This window comes from Oculina patagonica, chromosome 13 (genome assembly GCF_052425735.1).
Source record: "Oculina patagonica isolate OP01 chromosome 13, crgOcupat, whole genome shotgun sequence".
Lineage (NCBI taxonomy): Eukaryota > Metazoa > Cnidaria > Anthozoa > Scleractinia > Oculinidae > Oculina > Oculina patagonica.
Window position 1 is genome coordinate 37979513 of NC_135770.1, and position 20869 is coordinate 38000381.

At 38.9% G+C, this 20869-nt stretch overlaps 2 protein-coding genes across 4 annotated transcripts in view; both read left to right on the forward strand.

Moving 5' to 3' along the window:
* Positions 1 to 1126: 1126 nt before the first annotated feature.
* Positions 1127 to 16066, forward strand: LOC144635302 (polyribonucleotide nucleotidyltransferase 1, mitochondrial-like). Its single transcript, XM_078494411.1, has 28 exons — positions 1127 to 1277; positions 1415 to 1475; positions 2194 to 2274; positions 2482 to 2587; positions 3039 to 3088; positions 3771 to 3834; positions 4132 to 4179; positions 4497 to 4607; positions 5174 to 5247; positions 5768 to 5877; positions 6497 to 6548; positions 6728 to 6785; positions 7186 to 7282; positions 7702 to 7804; positions 9137 to 9207; positions 9455 to 9491; positions 9636 to 9702; positions 9854 to 9943; positions 10322 to 10375; positions 10887 to 11002; positions 12359 to 12430; positions 12569 to 12632; positions 12727 to 12810; positions 12946 to 13029; positions 13465 to 13571; positions 14152 to 14210; positions 14490 to 14568; positions 15341 to 16066. The coding sequence occupies exons 1-28, from the start codon at positions 1132 to 1134 to the stop codon at positions 15509 to 15511; spliced, it is 2316 nt and encodes a 771-aa protein (XP_078350537.1). The 5' UTR covers positions 1127 to 1131; the 3' UTR covers positions 15512 to 16066.
* Positions 16067 to 20201: 4135 nt separating this feature from the next.
* LOC144634514 (golgin subfamily A member 5-like) overlaps positions 20202 to 20869 on the forward strand; it is a 33803-nt gene continuing 33135 nt past the window's right edge. For all 3 annotated transcript variants that reach the window (XM_078493485.1, XM_078493486.1, XM_078493484.1), the window contains exon 1: positions 20202 to 20392. The gene's annotated coding sequence lies outside the window, so the exon portion shown is untranslated. The remainder of the gene's footprint in view (positions 20393 to 20869) is intronic.

Here is a 20869-nt window from a genome sequence, read left to right on the forward strand (position 1 = left end):
ACATTTCATTGCCCAGCTTTCTCCAACCGGGGATAACCCTATAGAAACAGTAGGGTAGTAGAATGCTAGTTCCTTATTATGAATTACATGTTTATTTTAAGATAAGTTCCTTCCAATGCCTCAAATCGCCACATTCTGACTCATTTCTGTCTGTTCAGTTGTTCAAATACTCCACTAATCTTTAACTATGTCTGGTTAATGTTGCAGCAGACATTTATACTAATCGTGCATTTGTTAACTCCTAAGGATTATTAGAAAATTAAAATAAAGTTGTGTAATTATCAGTAACAACCCGTTACAATGAGAAAAATAATTGTCTGCAAGATGTGGAGGGGGCAGAAGCCTGCGAAAAAAGGGTTGGGAAGCGGAAAAAGGGAGGGTGTTGAGCGGGATTCCTAAGGTGGCAGGAACCAGGAGAAAACGAGTAAATTTTTGCAACATTTCATTATATTTTGCAATAGATATATGACAATGAGGAGAAAACTGCTACAAAAAGAGGCGGAAGGCAGGGGTAAAAAATACGAGAAGCGGGAGTAAAAGGCACAGGAGGCGGGAGGTTCAGTCACTTCCTTTCCCCCTCCACCAAAATGATTAATTTTCAGGTCAAAATGATTTTAAACTTTGTTAAAGGTTGGAAATAGATCTTGAACAAAGGAAAATACAAGTCAAATTAGATTGAAATCATTTTGACCCAAAATTCATTTTTAACCACAACTTGTACACACAGCAACAGTTGCTGTTATCTGCTCAAAACCCAACGGCAGCTGAATTTACATGAATATTGTTTAACTTCACAATTCATATATACCATTTACAAGGCTAAAAAAGTTAAAATTGTAAAATTAAAATGTTAAAACCAAACCTTTTCGGCCGTTTGCCATCATCATATTCAACAATAAATTTATATTTCAAACAAGTTTCAAATCCTTCCAGTAGAAATTCTACAGTGTTCGGGGCATTTCAGAGAAAGTCCAGATGCAAGTACTGTCAATATAAGGTTTTAGGGCTTTGTGAAAGATTTTGCACCTCTCCACTCTACTGGTGTGAACTCCCCACCCAGAGGGTAACCCAGAGGGTACATTTGTGGGAAATATAAATGGGGTGGGACTGGGAACCAGTAGTAAAACCAATATGGCGGCTTGTGCAAGTTCTCGCCGTTCTCGCATGATGTTAGGCAAGGGGTATTTCCTTGCATTGCGGAGTACATTAAAAAGACTTGGAATACTGACTAGATGGAGACATACAGAATGTGCAGTTGAACTTGAAATTGGGAGCAAGTAAGTGGCGTCTTGAAACTTTGCATGTCAGCACTCGGCTATGAAAGTTTTGGTCTTGGAAAGCTTTAAGTTTTTTAAAATTTCTAGTCCATAAAATAAGGTTATATTTTAAGGTTTTTTAAATCTCTGTGTGATAGAACTATGAAATTTTCAACGGGAAAGATGGCCAAGTTAGCAGATGGAGCTGTTGTTGCTGAGGTAAGCTAGTGTCTTTAGTCTTTATAAATGTGTATGTGACAAAAATTGTTTTGTGACAAACCATTCAGTTCATGTGTCACTTCTGTTACATTAGTTTATTTTCAAGTCACATTCCACAGGTCACAATATTATGGGTCATTCAGTATTTACTCAAAAACAGTGTGACTTTATATGCCTCCCCTGCAGGGGGTGGTTGGGGGGGGGGGGGCAGACAACATTTTATGTATGTTGTACTGAAGATCTATAGCATGAAGTTTGAAGGTGCACATGTGTGGCATAATGGCATACAAATCACACAAATCATAGTCAATGCGCTTTTTCTCACATACAGATGACTTATTTTTGGTTACAATAAGGACGAACCTTGGCATGGACTTTCTAAGCCTTGGGGTAGCTTCAGCCTGGGATGTTCATAGAATACACCTGGGGGTTTACCTTGTGAAAGGTGTGGGATGCTCGTCAGGGTATAAACATAAGGGTTATGTCCTGAACACCGCAAGAGAGACCAAAATATGCAGTTTACAACTCAAAATGAGATGACAAGCATCCCTGCCCCTTTCACAAGGCCCCCCCCCCTCAGGAGGAATAGGGTGGTTGTGAATCTGTCGTCACCAAGCTTCCAGTCCCTTGCAGCAACATCCACTTTGCATCGACAGCCTCTGAACCCCAACATCATCCTTTCCTTGTTTTGACTCTTCTCTTTGGATTCTTTTTATAGCATGGAGAGAATTCCACTCTAGTTACTGCTGTAAGTGAGAAGACATCCACAGCTACCAAGGCAAAAGGATTACCTTTAATGGTAAGGTTACAGTGTGTTTAAAGAATTCGTGATACTGGACTAATACTAGGTTTTACTTAGTCTAACGTCTAATTCTGAGACTTGCTTAGCCTAACCATAAAGTTCTAAAAGTAACCAACCCCTCTCCCACCTATTATTATTAATAAAACAAATTGTACGTTATATATTACTGCGATCATATTTTCTGTTTTGTGAATCCATGAATAGGTTGATTATAAAGAAAAGTCAGCAGCCGGGGGCCAGATTCCCAAAACTTTCTTAAGGAAAGACATAGGAACGTCTGAACGAGAAACTCTCATTAGTAGACGAATTGGTAAGTTTTCCATTGTCTCTTTATGTTTTCTACTCACTACCTTTACATCAAAAAACTATTTTATCTAACAAGGTTAGTGACAAACCCTTTTAATGTCAATACCTTTACTGCTAGTTAGTATAAAGTGTTATTTATGGTAAAGGTGAAGGCTGGATTTGGCCTAAGTGACCCATAGGTGCTGCAGCTTGTGCTGATTTGTGGTGCATATTAAGGCGACAAGGCATTTTTTCTACTTGCCCCTGGATACATCTAAAGATGACAAGGCATGAAACACAAAAATTTTTGTTGATCCATTCTCAATGATAAAAGAATGGTATATGCAGTGCAATGTATTGACAAATATTATAAATCATTGTACCATATTATTTATGTTTACAATTCAAATGTAATTTAATTAGAAAAATAATTATACATGTTAATCATGGTTATTTTCACATTTTTTAAATTTTAGACAGATCACTGAGGTCACTTTTTCCCAAAGGTTACTTCTTTCCTACTCAGGTAAGACTTGTGTTCTCATATAAAGGAGAAAAGTATTTAATCTCTGAAAAGGCTGTTTTCCAGTATAACATATAATAAGTAACAAATATCCCCATAGTTTTATTAGGATGGTTTGATAGCGATGTTTTGAATGATAATTATAGCAGTTTCTTGCTTGTGCAAACTGGTCATATTCAAATTATCTACAAATAATAGTTTCTCGGTCTTTCTCTGACATATTAAATTACAAAGACCAGGATTGTATTCTGCACAAAAAACATATGGGGCTGTAACAAGTCATTATGAATGGATTGCAAGCTGTTTGCAGAGGTCACAAACAACTCTTTTCATTTAGTTCTTTGAATGTCAAACCAGTCAGTCAGACACAATTAGTCAACTGCTTCCTTTAGATCAATTTACTGTCCTTTTCTCAGTGGCATGAATGACATCATCCTCGGAGACCCGGGGGTAGTTAGTAGGGCGAAAAAGAAGGATAAAACCAGGCAGAAATCGTAGCGACGAAAGTTTTCAAGAACGGCAGAAAGAGCCCCTGGGCAATGAGTCTCTCCAGACCATTTCCGTCGTTCTTGAAAACTTTCATCGCTACAATTTCTGCCCGGTTTATTCAGACTTTGTTTCACCCCACTAACTGCCCCTGGGTCTCTGCGGATGGAATGGCATGTAATTGTTGATTGTACAACAGGTGATGAGCAGTTTATGGGCAGCTGATGGACTTCATGATCCTGATATTGCCGCTATGAATGGAGGTCAGTCAACTAGATACAATAAAACTAAATAAAAAACTAATAAAATTATATACCACATGTTCCTGACCCAGAGACTAATGCATTGAAGGGCAAAGGGACCCTGATGAAATGATAAACATCTTATATTTCTCCTTATGATACCAATACACTATCAAGCAAAGAGGTGCTGAGAATAATGAAAATTATCAACTTGGGGATTATTATCTTTATGTATCATTGAGCATAAAGGATTATATGGTAATTAGTAAGAAAATACTTTAAATTTAACATTAATGTTATAATTTTTTTGTTGTTTAGCTTCTGCAGCCCTGGCAGTTTCTGATATTCCTTGGAGTGGACCTATCGGTAAGCATTTTTAAGTTAGGTTAAGTTACGGTAAAGGTAGAGCCTTTTCCAGACCTAGGCAATGAAACCTAGGAGGCTGGGAGGAGGAGGAATTTCCCTCACTAGAATTGTTGATGGTGGCTGATGGTGGCATATATAGTTCCCATGTAGTTCTTAAATGCTTTAAGTACCCTACACTGTCATAGGCGGCAGTGCAGGGGGGCATTGGGGGGGGGGGAAGCTGTAGCCCCTCCAAACAAACATTTGGAGGGGCTCACCCCCCCCCCTACATTTCAGTGCCCCCCACGTTTAAAATTATATTATTTGTACAATTTCAGGTGTGGTGAGAGTTGGAGAGGTTGATGGGGACTTTGTCATCAATCCAACATGGTCAGAACTTAATACAAGCAAGCTGAATCTTGTTATTGCATGCAGTGAAAGGAAAGTAGGTTAGTTTTAATCAAATAAGATCTGTTTTGGTAAAAATCTAAGATCCTATAGCTATCAGATTCTTGTTCTGTGCTGTGTATTAATGGATAATGTTTTGGATAAATATAGACAGACTTTCTTGTAAGCACACACATCGTCATGGTCCAGGCCACATACAAACACTATGTTTTTATTTATTTATTTATTTATTTATTTATTTATTACATTTCTTTATACTACTAAATTACAGTTATAATAAAAATTAATACAAATATACTATTATCGGTACCAAATTTTAATTTGTGAATCTGTCGTCACCAAGCTTCCAGTCCCTTGCAGCAACATCCACTTTGCATCGACAGCCTCTGAACCCCAACATCATCCTTTCCTTGTTTTGACTCTTCTCTTTGGATTCTTTTTATAGCATGGAGCACACACATACAAACACTATGTTTTTAACCTCCCATAAGCGTAAACCTCTCCAAAGTGGTCACTTTCTGGTCTTAAAGGTGTTTGCTTATGGAGAGTTTCACTGTATTTATTCATAGTCATTAACAGCTAGTGTACATGTATGTAAATGTTTCAGTAATGGTGGAAGCATTTGCCCAAGAAGTGAGTTCTGAAAGGTTTTGTGAAGCTCTTAGATTTGGATTCAAAGAGGTAGGTGTTTGGTAATGAATGTTAATGTTTAGCACTTTAACTGGTAGATGTGTGTATTGAATGGTTTGCAGAGGCGTGCAGTTGTTTAAAGTTAGTGTTTTGGTCTGTAGATCAGGCCGATGCTTAGATTCCTTTTTCTTAGCAAGAAGCCACTAGCAATTGTCCACATTTTGTCTGCTTTATATTTCCATACAAGTTTCATAACCAAAGCTTTTTGAGATAAAGAGAGGAGGCACTTTTGTCCACCCAGCCACACAAATATCTACACATATTTGAACTCATTATTTATTTTAAAATTCAATTTTGTAATTATATTAGCTCTAGCACGGATCTCTGGAAGACCATCAATTGATGAATGTGATTCCGTAGATAAATAAAGTTTTCTACTTCTACTTCTACTAAATGACAAACAAGCCTAGTCTTAATAGAGGACACAAATTTGTTTGTGAGATCATGAAGTCTGAAATAGGCTCAATTAGTATATTAATGTTTAACTGTGAGTTTTGTGATTTCACAACAGTGCCAGCCCATAATCAAAGCTTTACGTGATTTGCAAAGGCAAGTTGGAAAGGAAAAGAGAACAAATCCAGTTCTTGATGCTCCAGTAGAGTTGGTGGATGAAGTCAAGAGGTTTGTAAAATAGTGGCAACAAACTAGTGATCCTCAGTTGTTGGATAATGTTGGTTGATTTTTATAGCACAAAACTGAAAGTTGAGGTTTGTAGGCTGGACTAATAAGAGATTAATTTGTTATCAGCAGCAAAGGATCCAGGAGGAGGGAGGCTAGGTCTCCCGTCCACTTTATGCTGAAAGAAATAAGGCTCAAAGGTCATGCCCCCACTCTACCCCATTATTGGAACAAGAAATGGCCCACCCTCACTCGACAGCCCAGCACCCACCCCCAAGTTTAAGCAAGAAAGGATCCATGTTCAGTTGCTCCCCTTCCTCTACCCCTTTGGATCATCCCTGGATCTGCTATAGTACATTGATCAAACCCTTTATTCATATGTGGTTAAAAGCAGCTATATTCTAGAATATTGATTATTGTTTTTAAAATGAACAAAATCACCTTTTCAAGGTGACAAAACTCCTTCAATTGTAGCTAAAGTTTGAGGAGAAAATAGATGCTGATCAGCCTCTGGACTAATACAAATTTTAACCAAAAAATATTTTTATCAGTGTTGGACTCAAAATTTATATTATATACATTTAGTATTTAACACAGCTTTTTCTTTGCTTCATTTCTACAGACTGTCAGTTGAGCCAATTGATAAAATATTTTCAAATTTCAGTTACTCAAAGGTAGTGTGGCATTATGGTACTCTTAGACTATAAAATCCAGCAAATAAAACTTAAGTATTCTGGTGAATATTAATAAAAGCCGTCAAACTATATTCAAGTCATTTTATTATTTTGTATTGAGTATGTATCAATTAAAGGAACTCAATCTAACCTATGGTCAATTTTAATTTATTCCTCAGATGGAACGTGATAGAGAAATGTTTGCAGTTAGGGATTCCGTCTCTGCTACCATTCAAGGTGTGTCACCAGTATGATTGCCGTCAATTGATTAACTAAAGTTTGAGTTTTCCATAATTCACAATTGCCAAAGTAAATTCTGTCACATTTGTTGTGGTAGTAAATATTATCCTGCTGTTGAAAACTACAGAAATCAGTTTCATTCTCATTTGAGAATGCTTGTACCGATAGCCACAATTTTTGAAACTGCTTTTAGAAAATAGTTATTATTTTAGAATAGAAGGCTCTTTTCAATTGCAGTTTTCTATACCAAAATCAATCATGGATACTCAAAAATCTTGTTTAAATTTGTTGAAGTTAGATTTATGCTAATCAGTAATTAAAACAAAATGTCAAATTGGCTTGCCTTTCAAAGACTGGGCACCATTAGTAATAATGTTTTCATGTTTGCGTTTAACAGAGCAGTTTCCTGATGTTGCTGCCCATCTGATAAATGATGCCGTATTTGAAGTAACGAGATCAGTTTTTAGAAGAAATGTTCTTGAAAAAGCTCAAAGGTAAAAAATGAATCAATATTGTAACAGTCCCAGTTGATAAGTTTCTTTTTTCTCAACATATTGTCTTATTGATGCTACAAGGAGAAAACAGAAACTGATCACTCTTGGAAATTAAGGCTTTGCTAGTTGTCAACCATTATATTGTACATGTAAACTACAAACACTTTGCTGATGAACTTTTTAAATTTTCTAAGAAGCTTTCTTTCAAAAAATATATTTTTGAAATTAATACTGCATTTTGCTGATGTTATGTTTTGGTATCATGAGACTTTGAGGCATATTTTACAGGAGAGTTTAAAATTTCTCACAGAAGGTTCACATTGGAGAGTTGGGCTATTTTTATAAATAAAGGCTTAATTTATAATTTCCATTCTCTTTTCACATCAACCATGTTGTATTATCATATTATCTACATGCAGATGTGACGGACGTGATTTTGATGCCCTCCGACCCATTAAATGTGAGGTAGATTTGTTCACAAGTCTTCACGGTTCTTCATTATTTCAAAGAGGAGAAACACAGGTAAGAAGTAGATGTACTCAACCTCCCCATGAGTTTTGCACTTTCTCTCCCCCCCCCCCCCACAACCCACCTTCCTTCTCATTCCTTTCTACATAAATAAGTAATTACCTTGTCACTAAGGTAGTCTCTCAAATATACTGGGTGGAACATGCTAAGGAAGATAAACTCATTTAATTTATTTAGTCTTATTCTCATTGTGCATTGACTCGCTTGCTTTAACAGTGTTGGCAAAATATGTGAGCAACCATATTATAATTCAGTAAATGGTTTGAACCCAGGAGTATCAGTAGTTCGTATAGTGTGATCGTCCGGGTGAGAGTAGTTCTGAGAAGAACTGTTGTTGGTGACTGACGTTTCGACAACCTGAGCGGAAGTCATCTTCAGAGTCAAGTGAAAAGTTGTTGTCAGTCGATGATGTTATAAGTGAAAAATGTTCCAGTTATTCTGAATCAGGCTTTTAGCCAGGATTTAGAAAGTGGCCGTCCATTTTTTGTGTGGGCCGAAGGCCCACAGACCATGGCGCCTGCGGCGCCATGCTTCTAGGGGGGTGTGGGGGTATGCCCCCCCAGAAAATTTTGAAAAATTGAAGCCTCTAAGACGTGATTTCCGCGATTCTGAGCAGCTGTAGACGTCTTTCAATTAAGCTATTAAACCGCCGTTTTTCCTTGATAATTTTACAAAACTATCCTTTCCTCAACTTACCTTGTTTAACATTGAACTATATTTGGGACAGAAACTCCAGTTGTTATGAACAGTGATTGAAATTTGAAGTTGTCAAGCCACGAACTTACACGAAAGAACGGATATGCACCCACGTGCGTATTTATTTTTAGCACCCGGCAGAGTAGCCTGGGCACGACTTGGGGAGTTAATATTATTGAACAGCGGCTTTGCTTGTGAAATCGCTTCGCTTAACTTTGATTCATGCGAACAAAACAGTAAGGAAACTCGCTAAAAAAAAGTGTAAATAGAGAAGAAAAACACGCCAGCAAGACTAAAACAACTCTTGAGAGCAAAAAGGAATGTAAGTTTTTTTAATTTATACACACTGTTTTGTTACATTAACCACAGAAGTTCGTAAATTGCCACCCAAAACAGGCCGTCCAAAATCACCTATTTCTGAAAAGTGGCCGTCCTTTGGACGGCTGGACGGCCGCCTGGCTAAAAGCCTGTTCTGAATATTGAATTAATTATAACCATGATATTGTTTGAAGTTGAACTCTGGAAATGTCAGCATCATTATCGTGATAATATGGAGCCCCCTCAAAACTTACAAGAGTAACCCTATTTTTGGTATTAGTTTGAATTGTCTTTGTTTTAAATTTGCCTTAGATATTCTGCACAGCAACACTTGGATCTAATCGATCTGCAAGACAACCTGATGCTGCAGTAGTGGGCGTTGGGTGAGCATTTTGTGACCGCTTTTTTCACTTTTACTTATTGTCCATTTGCTTTGAAAGAAAAACAACTTCTCAGTCAAGTTTAAGTTTAAATCTGGCTACTAGTTTCTCTGCTTCATGCTACAGAAGCCAAAGTTAGACAGTTGTGGACCTCTAATCTCGTGAAGATTTCCCTTTTTTAGATCGTTTGGTAACATTGTAGTTTTGTCAAGTTGTTTCTTTTCCATTTCTTTCTCTCTTAATTTTACAGGGATGTGAGAGAAAAACTATTTATGCTGCACTATGAGGTATGTTTTTCATCAATTTCTGTCAGTTAGTGCTGTGAAAAGAACTCTATAAATTATCTTTTGTAGTAAATGCCAACTTTAATTCGACGATCTGTGTTGATTGATGTTCATTTCCAGCTTTGTTTTGCTTTCTTGTTTTATTAGTTTCCACCGTTTTGTGTGAATGAAATAGGATGGGTTGGTGGATTCAATCGACGAGAAATTGGACATGGTAAAGATCCTTTTCAACTGCATGTTATAAATGTTGCGACAAGTTTTGCAAAATGTAAATAGAATGTGAACCAATGCTTAGCGCCTTCAAGTTTGTTTTCTAAACCATCAGTGTACTGAATGTTCAAATTCAAGCATTTTTTTCCATTTAGGAAACTTAGCAGAAATGGCCTTAGAGCCTGTTGTTCCCAAGGATTTTCCATTTGCCATCCGACTTACGACACAAGTGTTAGAATCGAATGGTAAGGAAGGAACGAAATACAACTTAACTGGTACCTCACTTGTCTCACGATACTATCTACGTTGCTTAGATGGGGGATTCCCTCCAGGGGGAGTTAATTCTTTACATCCATAACGAAAGACAACATTCATAGACAACTGAACTGTTTCGAAATTGTTGGACTTGTTGCCATAACCGAGGCAGGATTGAGCCAAAGGAAGCGAGAATGTAAATCGAACTGCGTGCAATGGAAATAATAGTTGTATCTAGTGGGTACAAGTTACTTATGCGCACTTGGTGCACGTTGCGTATTGTCAGTTTATAGACGTGCTTCCCACATGTGTGCCATTCACCATTTGTTTATTAAGCCAATCTTTTACTCCAATAATTCTGTTTGCAGGTTCTTCGTCGTTAGCGTCAGTTTGTGCAGGCAGTTTGGCACTGATGGATGCAGGTACGTGAATAAGCACTTATTAAGGGTATTGTTTTTGAGATTAAAGCCTGGTTTTCCCTAGCGACGCAAGCACAAGCGCAAGGATAACAGCTCATATTTCTCCGTGAAATCTTCGGCTTCGACTCAAGCAAAAGCACAAGCGCATTGCATTTGGATGCTCATGCTTGTGCTTGCGGCAAGCACAAGGATCAAAAATTGTCCTTTTTGCGTGATCGCGCTTGTGCTTGCGTCGCTAGCGAAAACCAGGCTTAAAACAGACAAGTCAGTTCGGCAAATAACTGTAAAATTGCACCTGCCCCTCACGCCATCCTTTACATTGACCAATGTTCTCTTAGGTTTTCATAACAAAGTCAAATATGGAGGTCTCGAGAATTGAAATAGATCAGCTACGAAGAAGGCTAAGAACCAAATGAACCTTCTCACATGTAACGCTCGGACCAGTTTGCAGAGAATGCAGTAAAACCTTATTTGGCATTGCTGAATTCTTCTAATTTTTTTCATTTGTTCACAGGGATCCCAATCAGTCGTCCTGTTGCAGGGGCGGCCTGTGGATTGATAACAAGCAGTGATGCTGATGATCCAGATAAACAAGACATTGAGCAATATCAGCTGATGACAGACATCTTGGTAAGACACTCTTCTACACGGTTTTACAACAAGATGGATCTATCAGAAATAGACAGACAGACAGACAGACACCTTTATTTAATTATGAGGCTCAGGGTGGACTTTTTACGGGCCTAAAAGCAACGTACTTACCCCTTTTCTCCTTTTCTCTTACCCTGGTCGACACTAACGCAATAGCTCAATAAAATCACGCACCTCCCCTCCCCTCTGCCCCCTGATGCAATGTTGATGTCAGGTATTCGAATCGTTTTCATTACAATCAACATTGCTTGGAGGTAGTGGGGGTGGGGACAACTAGAAAAGTCTGTTATAACAACATTTGCAAGTTTTATTTAGAACTTGGTTAGGACTAAATTAGCGAAGTGTGTTTTTAGTTTTCAAGTGTGTTGGTTCTCAGACTTTCTCTCAGACTCAATCGAACGTAGTGACCTTCCTGTGACAACGGGTTTTGCGTCTGTGACACGGGATTTGTTGCTCAAAACTCTTTAACGGGGAACGGGCGATGAGAGGCCTTTCTTCGGCTGAAACTGTCGGCTAATTGGACTGAACGGACTGAACTGGGGATAGCTCAGAGCAACCACGCTTGCTGCGAGAGAGGAACTTGTCACGGGTTCCAAAGTACCGAGGGATCTGCTACACTGGAACCAGGACACAAAAACTTGGACTCCACGTTTATTTCTTCGTCTCGGCGTAAATCTTCTATGTAACTCCACGAGATGCAAATCGATTTTACAATGATAACAGCACTCTATATATACTAACGCTAAGCCTGATTGCATCATACAAAGTACAATTGAAAGAAAGCTGAGCAAAGTCAACTTACAACACAAAAGCAAAGCGAGTAAGTTCAGCTGGCGAGTTTGTAGACTAAAGTACAGCTAAATAAAATTCAATTAGAAGTATTTTAAACTAAAAACAAGATTGAATAGAGTCGGTCTATTTGAAATCGTAAACTAACCAAACTTAATTATGAACAAAAGCTGAAACAAAAAGATACATCTGTCGAATGTATATTCAACCTGGAAAGCTGCCCAAATTCCAATTATATTCGGTAATGGACAAAACGAAAATTGAAATTATCTTCTTTTATATTTTTTTTTCGTGAATACAACCCTAGTTTAAACAGCGACAACTTACACGCGCGATTATTTACTTTAAGTACAAAAATAATTTATCTAAGCATAGAAATCGCTGTTTGCCTACAAAACTCATATTTGCACAGTTTCCTGGTGAAGCTAACGCTAAAAGTGCAAAAGTTCTATTTTATGATAATTTCCCTTAACATTGATAAAACTCTCCTGACATTCCCCTCCTCCCGATTTTTTGTGAAGTAATGAATATTGTTTTAATCAACAGGGCATTGAGGACTATATGGGTGATATGGACTTTAAGCTTGCTGGAAGCAGAGAAGGAATAACAGCTCTTCAGGTACTGCCTCTTAGGCTGAATATTCAGTGGGTCTTTCGACTGCCACAACGCTGTTCCCTCCGACTCCTCCCCTAACACTTTCATGCTCAAGGCACAGTACTGCCTGCTTTGACTAACAAGTGTGTTTATCTATTTCAGGCAGACTTCAAGGTCCCAGGCCTTCCGCTATACATAGTGGAGGAAGCAGTAAGAAAAGCAACAGGTACACAGGGAGGGAAAGCCTGTGTTGTAGAATACACGGTCGCGACTTCCGCCAAATAGAAGAATATAATATTTTTTTGTGTTTAATTCCACAGATGATCGGATGAAAGTCTTGGATATTATTGAAGAATGCCAAAGCGAGGCGAGAAAAACTCCTAAAGAAAATGCACCAGCCGTCGGTAAGCTTCTTGTAGCCAGGCGTGACTAGGTCGTACATGTGTTTTCTAGCTGGTACATTTTAACAAACAATGATAGGTTTTTTATATTAATTACTCACTGTTGTTGTTACTGAGCGTATTTCTATTTCCACTTAGCAAACGTGTCTGTTCCTCGACTGCAAGTTAAAAAGCTGCTTGGTGTTGGAGGAATGACCATCAAGAACTTACAGGAAGAAACAGGTGAGACTTTCAAAAACTTTCATCCTTACATTTGTGTTCATTTGAATCTTGTGAATGGTCAGGTTTGTTGTTGCTGTTTTTGCCGGCGGTGGTGTTTCATTGCTTCTGAATAAACGCCACAATATGATCACAGTTGTACCCTTCGGTACAATTGATAACTGCTGACAATTTTTTCAGAAAGCGGATATTCAACCTTCAGTTTCGCATTACTACGCTTACTACCACTTTCTCAACCAATCAGAAGTTATACCAAACCCAATCGTGACTTGATCACGCTTCGTGCCGGCTGCATGTATTTGCTTTGAGTTTTGATTGAATCACTGGATTGTGTCCTTAGTGATAAGCCAGAGTGATTACTTTGTTTTGGTCTTACGACACTCGATCGAAAATTTCCTTTAATTGAGTTTGTTAAAGTTTCGGTTTTTGTCTTTTTAGGTACAACCATTAGTCGGGTTGAAGAAGATCAGTTTTCTGTTTTTGCTCCAAATGCCAAAGCTCTCCAGGAGGCGGTGGACAAGATCAATGAACTTACAACGGAAAAGGTAAACACCACTGCCGCAGGAAAAGAAATCTCTGATGATTGGGATGTATTTGCGAAATAACGGACACTTGTTGTTAGTCCATAGAGCTGGTTTTGACTGAACCAGCCCAGCTGTTAAAATACATTCAACTCTCAAAGCAGAAAACACCACTGTAGGACAAACAAATCTCTAAGGCGGACAGCGAACAATTTTAATTTGAGCAAACTTCTGGTTAAAATACCTCTCAAGTCGGGCACTAGACATACGATGTTCTCAAATACTGCAATGATCTGTCACAGTACTAGTATCAACGTAGACCGCAAAACAGTCAGTATTTTTGCGCGAAACGTAGCTTAAAGGATCTGGAAGAGCGTATAGTCTCGCAAAGATATCTTGAGAGAAAAAAAAGTATGTTTTTCAGTCAAAATATTCTTGTTAAGTGCATGGTGTCCTTCCATTAAAGATATACGAGAAAGCAAAACAAGTCATGATGTGATAAATACAAGAAGTGGTAAATGTTTAGCTCGGACATGCTCTAGAGAGTAACAGTTTATCACGATCATGGGACAAAGTAATATTTATTGCGTGTTTCACTCTACAGGATTGGTCAGATGCTCTTCAAGTCGGAGCTACATATACCACAAAAATTGTTGACCTCAGGCAAGTGATCTGCTTAGTTTTAAGCAGGGGGGAGGGGGAGGGGGAGGACAAGCTGGCAAAGTGGAGGGGCAAAGTGAACATACCAGGTCCCCTTTCTGGCTCGATAAAGGTGGTGACCAAAGAGGGAGATTTTCCTGGTGATCCGCCTCTGAAGGATAATTGTACGAGATCTTGTGGATTGCATCCTTTTAAATTTCTTGTTCAGTGAGTACTTTGCCTGGGCAAAAGCAACAGCCTTTTGGAAATTTGAGTTTCTAACTTTGTTCGATTTTGTGTCAGGGATTATGGCGTAATGGTGGAAATCCTACCGGACTCACCCAACGTGCTCCTACACACCTCAGAAATGTCTCACGGCAAGGTAAAGCAGATAAGTAATATCTACGTGCACTGTCACTGGTTGTACTTTTCAGTTTAACGATAACACTCTCGGCCAAAGTGACCTTATTATAGGAAATTAACGCTTGTGTTCATTATGGTATTTGAAATTAACGCTACTTTAATTAACGCCAATCGAAGGAAAAAATACTTCCCAATAATGGAAATTAACGCAAAAGAGAAGGCAACCTTTCAAAATGAAGGAAATTAACGCGACGTACACAACGAAAAACACTTGTTAAGACAACAGAAACAAGTTTATTTCAACACTAGGCGTATAATCCGAGACGAAAACAATGTTCGTGATACTTTACCCAAATGTATGGGTTAAGCGAAAGAATCTGACCGCTTCGAGCGTTCTTCACAGTTTCAGTGATACCGGTATATTTACACCCTGATGAAATAGTGCTTTTCCCGAGGAGATTAGAACGTCTGGACTGTATCGAGAAATTGGGGTCAAAATAATGGAAATAAAGGTCGCGGAAATTAACGCTTCACTCAATTAACGGCGTGGAAATTAACGCGACTTACATTAACGGGAATTTTTTAAATTCGCGTTAATTTCATGAAGAGTTAATTTCCTATAATAAGGTAAAACGAGAATTTATGTCACTGTAGAAACTGCCATGTCATGTTACTTGGCTCTGTAGCCACAGACCACTCGAACGAAAACGTAATTGTTTCCTGGCCATTGTTTTGGTACTTGGTTTTTTAGCTGTTATAGTCTTCTTACATACTGTTATCCCTGTTTTCAGGTTAATTATCCCTCGAAGGAATTTGGAATAGGAGAAACTGTTGATGTCGTGTACCTTGGAAAGGATGAACTTACTGGACGACCACGTATTTCAAGAAAAGCGCTTTTACCAAAGAACAAAACACATGGAACCATGAACCATGAAGAATTTATAGCAACTTATCTCAAATAGTTGCTGAATTGAAAGATCGGAAGTGGTTTAACATTGGAGTGGAGCCTGGGCAATCTGGCGCCAGGTTGAGCGCATGTCATGTGTTACGGTCGCACTCTGCAGTGGTGACACACTCCGCCAATCAAATGCTGTGGAATGAAGGGTGGTGTAACACGACATATACGCAAGCATTCGCGTGAATGAACAGCTTTCGATGCCTACCAATAACTATTTCCTTTTGGATCGTTATGCAGCTCCGGAATGTGAACTCTTCATTAACTCGTGGCCAGCTGCACCGAAACTGCGCGCGGGCCCTCTTCCATTCGAATTCGCGCAGACACCGAAGCTGCGATTGACGAGGTGGCGAAAAACGCACAAAACCCGCGAAAATTCATGATAATAGGAGAGCCTGCTCGCGGGGTAATCATACCATCTCTTCGTTTGTGTCCTTGTGCCGCCATAGATGAAACAGAAGAGCCCTTCTTAATAGCTTTCTCCGCGGTTTATGCCAACACAAATATACAATACGTGCATAAACTTTATTTACCTGCGAGGATTACTTGCTGGCTACAAGTGACTAGCGATTAAAACTGTTATTAAAACTGACATGTCTCCGAGTGGCTTTTTCCCATACCCATACCGATACCACGACCGATTCACTGATAGCATAATGCATTTCACTAGATATGTTGAAAATTAAAAGATGTGGAAACATATAAGAAGAAACATATAAGCCAAATCTTCAAGTGCACGGTAACTTTTCTTTTGGAGGTGGCGGGACAGATACCCCGCTGCAACTTTAACAAATGAAAAAGCCTTTTACTTTGGTTATTTTAGGCGAGTGAAATTTTCTTTCCACAAAGGCGCAAGACAAACTCTGGCCTTACTGTTCATTTCGACCTGGTAGTCGGGCCCTGGTACGGTGTCCGAAATCCGATCAACACTAATCCAGGATTAAAACATATTAAAAGTTGTTAGAGGGTCTAATTTCTCGTGTCAAAGTGTTTTTTATTGCTTAGGTCTTGTGGAGTCAAAACTAGAGGACAAAACTATCAACAGAAAACTTCACAGTTATGCTGCATAGCTTAATCGTTCTTTGACTTACCGGCCCCTAGTTGACGTCTCTTGTTCAGGAGTTTTTCCTACTGCCTGTGTTTTGTAGAGTTCCCGCAGGAACACTTCACTGTAAAGTTACAAAACTGAAATACTAATACTAGATACTAATGCTAGATTAGCTTCATCGTGCTTTGAACAGCCGGCGCAAGGTAAATTTATTTTAGTTGATGCATAAGGGTCCATAAGTTGTGTGGAACCTTCCTCGCGTGATTTCCGCGCGCGTTCACCTTCTGAGTCCTTCCTGATCGGTGAGTCCCTGTGTCACAGTGATATGTGTACGGGGATACACATATCACTAGTGATATGTGTATCCCCGTACAGTTTAATGGAAAATAAACTTCAGGAGTATATTGACGAGCAATTTTATTCTGTTGTCTAACGAGGTGGTTAGCTATATTCGTCACTACTGCAGCAACAGAAATTTTTTTAGAACGATGCCGTCGCGCCAGTTTATGCGCGCGATCAGTTGAAGTAATACCAGTTGTATATGGATAGAGATTCCACTAGCCGAGTGCTGTGTGGTATCGGTCTGCTATGACCTGTTTCCCAATAACCTTCAGCCAACACAGGAACTTTACGAGAGAGGAGGGAAAATCCAGTCAGTCGATTGCAAGGCAAAGAATTCGCGTTCCGAATCACTGTACTTTGAGATATTGGCAAATGGAAAGATACATGCTTCGGCTTACATAATAAATCTGAATGAAAAAAAATTTACGCCTTATTTGAAAACATTCGTCAATTCATTTTGAGGTCTTCTTGATCCGCTAGCTTTGAATTTACAAGCAAAGCTAAAAAAAGAAGTTTAATTGTCACTTACACTTGGCGAACGAAAAAATTATTTCAGTTCGCAATTCCACCCTCAATTACAGAATGGATATGACACACAAAATAAGACAATTTTTAATTCTGTATTTTGTAAACAAAAATCCTCCCTTTAAATTAAAAATACTGTGATAAGAACATAGAATAAAACTAATAAGGTATAAGAGGGGTGGGGGTGGGGGATACACATATCACTGGCCGCCATATTGACGGGGATACACAAATCACTAGTGGTGCGGGGATACACATATCACTGTGACGCCTGGTCCACGTGTTGCAATATAAAACGGGAGGGAATGGCACTAATGTTCCAAACAAAATGGCGGAGCCGAGACGACGTTGGATAGATCGAAAGACAAATCCTTGTCAGGAGGAATCAGAGGCTTCCATGAAATGTCTGGTCGAGAATAACTATGATAAAAGCAAATGCGCGTTTTATTTTGAAGCTTACAAGGAGTGTAAGAGAGCATGGAATAAAAGGAAGGCTGAACGGAGATGGCAAGGTCTCGATCCAAATGATCCGTGAATTTACATCTAAAGATTTGTGGGAAACAAGACCAGATTGATTGGTAAACTGACTGGACTGGAGGGACGGCGATATGGATATCGGACGGATGTGAAGAAATTCTGCTTGATTCACGAAGAAAAAACAGGCTACCACTTTCATTACGGACAAGCTCTGCGCGTGAAAACACAGCTTATGCACCTATCAATGTTAAGCCCGAGGGGGGGGGGAGGGGGAGGGCATGGGGTGGGGATTTTGACATTTTCGTTAAAAAAAGGCAAATCCCCCACCCCGGGAGAAAATAATTGGTCAAAATCCCCACCCGGGAGCAAGGGAAGGTGGTCAGGTGTCCTTCAAACGTTGTTGCAGGGGATCATATACAACCAAAATCCCTACCCTGGGGACATCACGTACAATCATAGTCCCTACCCTGGGGACTGACCTCACGATCAAATTCCTGTGGTCAGCCCGACCCCCCTCCCCTTTTCTGGCTTAACATTGATAGGTGTCTTATGATCTCAGGGATCTCCTGTGACTTTCACACAAAAGTATTATCCAGATGGCATAAAAAGGCTTGTGATTCACACCTTGTGGCTGAAGACTTATTTAAAATTTGGGACAATCAAGAGTGTGGTAAAATTGTTACATTCCTACCTTCAGATTCAAAGAGCACATATGAATTGTACTGCTTGGCTCAGGATGATTATTGGCCAAAACTGCCGGTGATGCTTGGAGCGACATAACAAAGCTGACATTACCCACTTTCTGTTTTCTTGGCCTGCTTCTTGTGGTGCCTGCATCCCCGTACTGTTTTGGGACACTTTCTCAAGTGATAGGGGGGGGGGGAGGGTAGATGCTGGGTCAAGGCAGAGGATTTGAGAGCAATTATTGACCAGAAGTGCAGAGTGAAATTTTTTAGTGGATGTTCAAACAAAATGTTATTGAAGTTTGGCAACTCTTAACTTTTAACCATCCATAAATACCTTAGGGTGGGGAATTTGAACAGGCATTCTGAGCTAAGTTTAACGCCTGCCCCAATCTCTTCCATCGAGCCACAGTTCTGGTAACGCCTGCCCCAATCTCTTCCATCAAGCCACAGTTCTGGTTATGAATCAAAGGGTTAAAATGTAGAGCTGGAATGTAAGCTGTAAATTAAATCTAAATTAATTGTTTCCTCTTGGGCCAGCATTGGAGGAAGAAAAGGCAATTTTTTTCACATGTACTGTGTGCCAAGTTTAAAGAACTTGAAATGGATTAAAGGAGGAATCAGTGGTCAGAAATAAACAATTCTCACCACTGTCTGTCTGTTTTTGTGTGTTGTACTATCCACCCCACTTTCCACCCAAATACTTGTCAACATACGAAGTTCACTTACTCATGGGCAGCGGAGCAGAGGGGGCAGGAGGGGCTGTAACCCCCCCTGCCAAACGAAAATTTTTGGGTTCTGAGCCCCTCCATGTTTTATTGCCGAAAATATTGCGAGGCCAGCATAAAATTGGTTTGTCAAGATCTTCTGTCATGTGAGTGAGTTCAAACATCTTCGAAACTTTCTTGGAAGTCTTAGGGAAATTTCGTTTATCCTCGGAAGTTTGAAAAATGATCAGAAACGTACGTATGACCTTGCTCCAAATATGGGTCAAATTGGGTCATTTATTTTAATAATGATATAATAATATTATAATATTATAATAATTTAATGATAATATTTCTCTTTGATGATCCTTCCCAAGATGTTTGATTAGCACTTGGCATAAGAAAAATTTATGCAAGCTATCTCTTGGCTTAACACATACGAGCTGAATGCATTTCTCAAACATTTTGAGGGGTAACTTTTCATGGTTTCTTGAAACATAACTTTTGCAATCTTGATGCTCCAGACTTCAGTATTGTTTCTTATTTTTCTATGAAATAGTTTTTATATTGTAACCTAAAAATTAAATGTTATGAACAAAGTAAAATAATATTTTTATGATCCCCAGAAACTAAATTGTAAACCTTCCCGTAAGAATTAACAAACTGGGGGCACTCTGTTGTTACATGGAGATTCACTAAAAACTATAAATATCCTAACATATCAAGAAAATCAGCTGCTAAATACATCAGAAGAAATTTTTGATCGAATTTTTTCCTTTCTTATTGTGAGCTCTGTGATTTATAAAAAGAAATTTATTTGTCACGGTCTGGCTTTGTCACGCAATCTTGTTACGGGTGCTGCGATATGAATCGGCTTGCGGCTGCACCATGAGAGAATGCGCGTCATGGCTCTGACACGTACGATGTAAACATGGCGGATTGGTAATATTCGATGTCTTTTTCCTCTCTGAATTTTGCAACTGTAACTGTACAGTATAATCCGATATTCGGCAAAGGAGTCAGTAAGTATATTTTTCTACAAAGCAAGAAAGGTTTAAGAATGTGGATGCTGTAATTGCACGAGTGAAAAGGTGTTATTCTTCAAGGTACGTTGCATTTTTAAGTATCTCAAGGTTTACACGTTTCCATTTTGTAATATTCAGCATCGGTCATTAAGCAGACAGAATGTGGCGAAAAACTAAATGATTCAGTTTCTTTTCCAGTCTGTGCATAAAGTGAGCTTACTACAAGTGACATGACAGTCATAATATCGATCAATCATGAGTAGAAACAGTCTTACGTGTACTGTGACAGTGACGCATTTGTTTGAGGAAGCATAAAGGATAATAGTGTAGAGTTTAACTTGTTGTCCCTTATGTTATTGGTCCAAAAACCTTTAAAAAAATCCTTCATTCTAGAGTTAAAACCAAAACGTTGCGTTTTATCGTTATAGTTTTGTTTGCAAATATTTTATGGATTAATTCTTTAACGTTACATGCAGTAATCAATGTTCTAAGTTCTTTCGATTTCTCTGTATCTAGATTGTGTGTTACAAAAGGAGTTTTCTGCACCCCTCCTTTGAG

What these genes read in the sequence shown, in the direction of transcription:
- LOC144635302 (XM_078494411.1), top strand. Translation starts at nt 1,132, where the DNA reads ATGGCGGCTTGTGCAAGTTCTCGCCGTTCTCGCATGATGTTAGGCAAG. An exon ending in GCTGCAGTAGTGGGCGTTGG is followed by an intron (nt 9,208 to 9,454) that starts GTGAGCATTTTG and finishes TTAATTTTACAG; the next exon opens with GGATGTGAGAGAAAAACTAT. An exon ending in AGAAAATGCACCAGCCGTCG is followed by an intron (nt 12,811 to 12,945) that starts GTAAGCTTCTTG and finishes ATTTCCACTTAG; the next exon opens with CAAACGTGTCTGTTCCTCGA.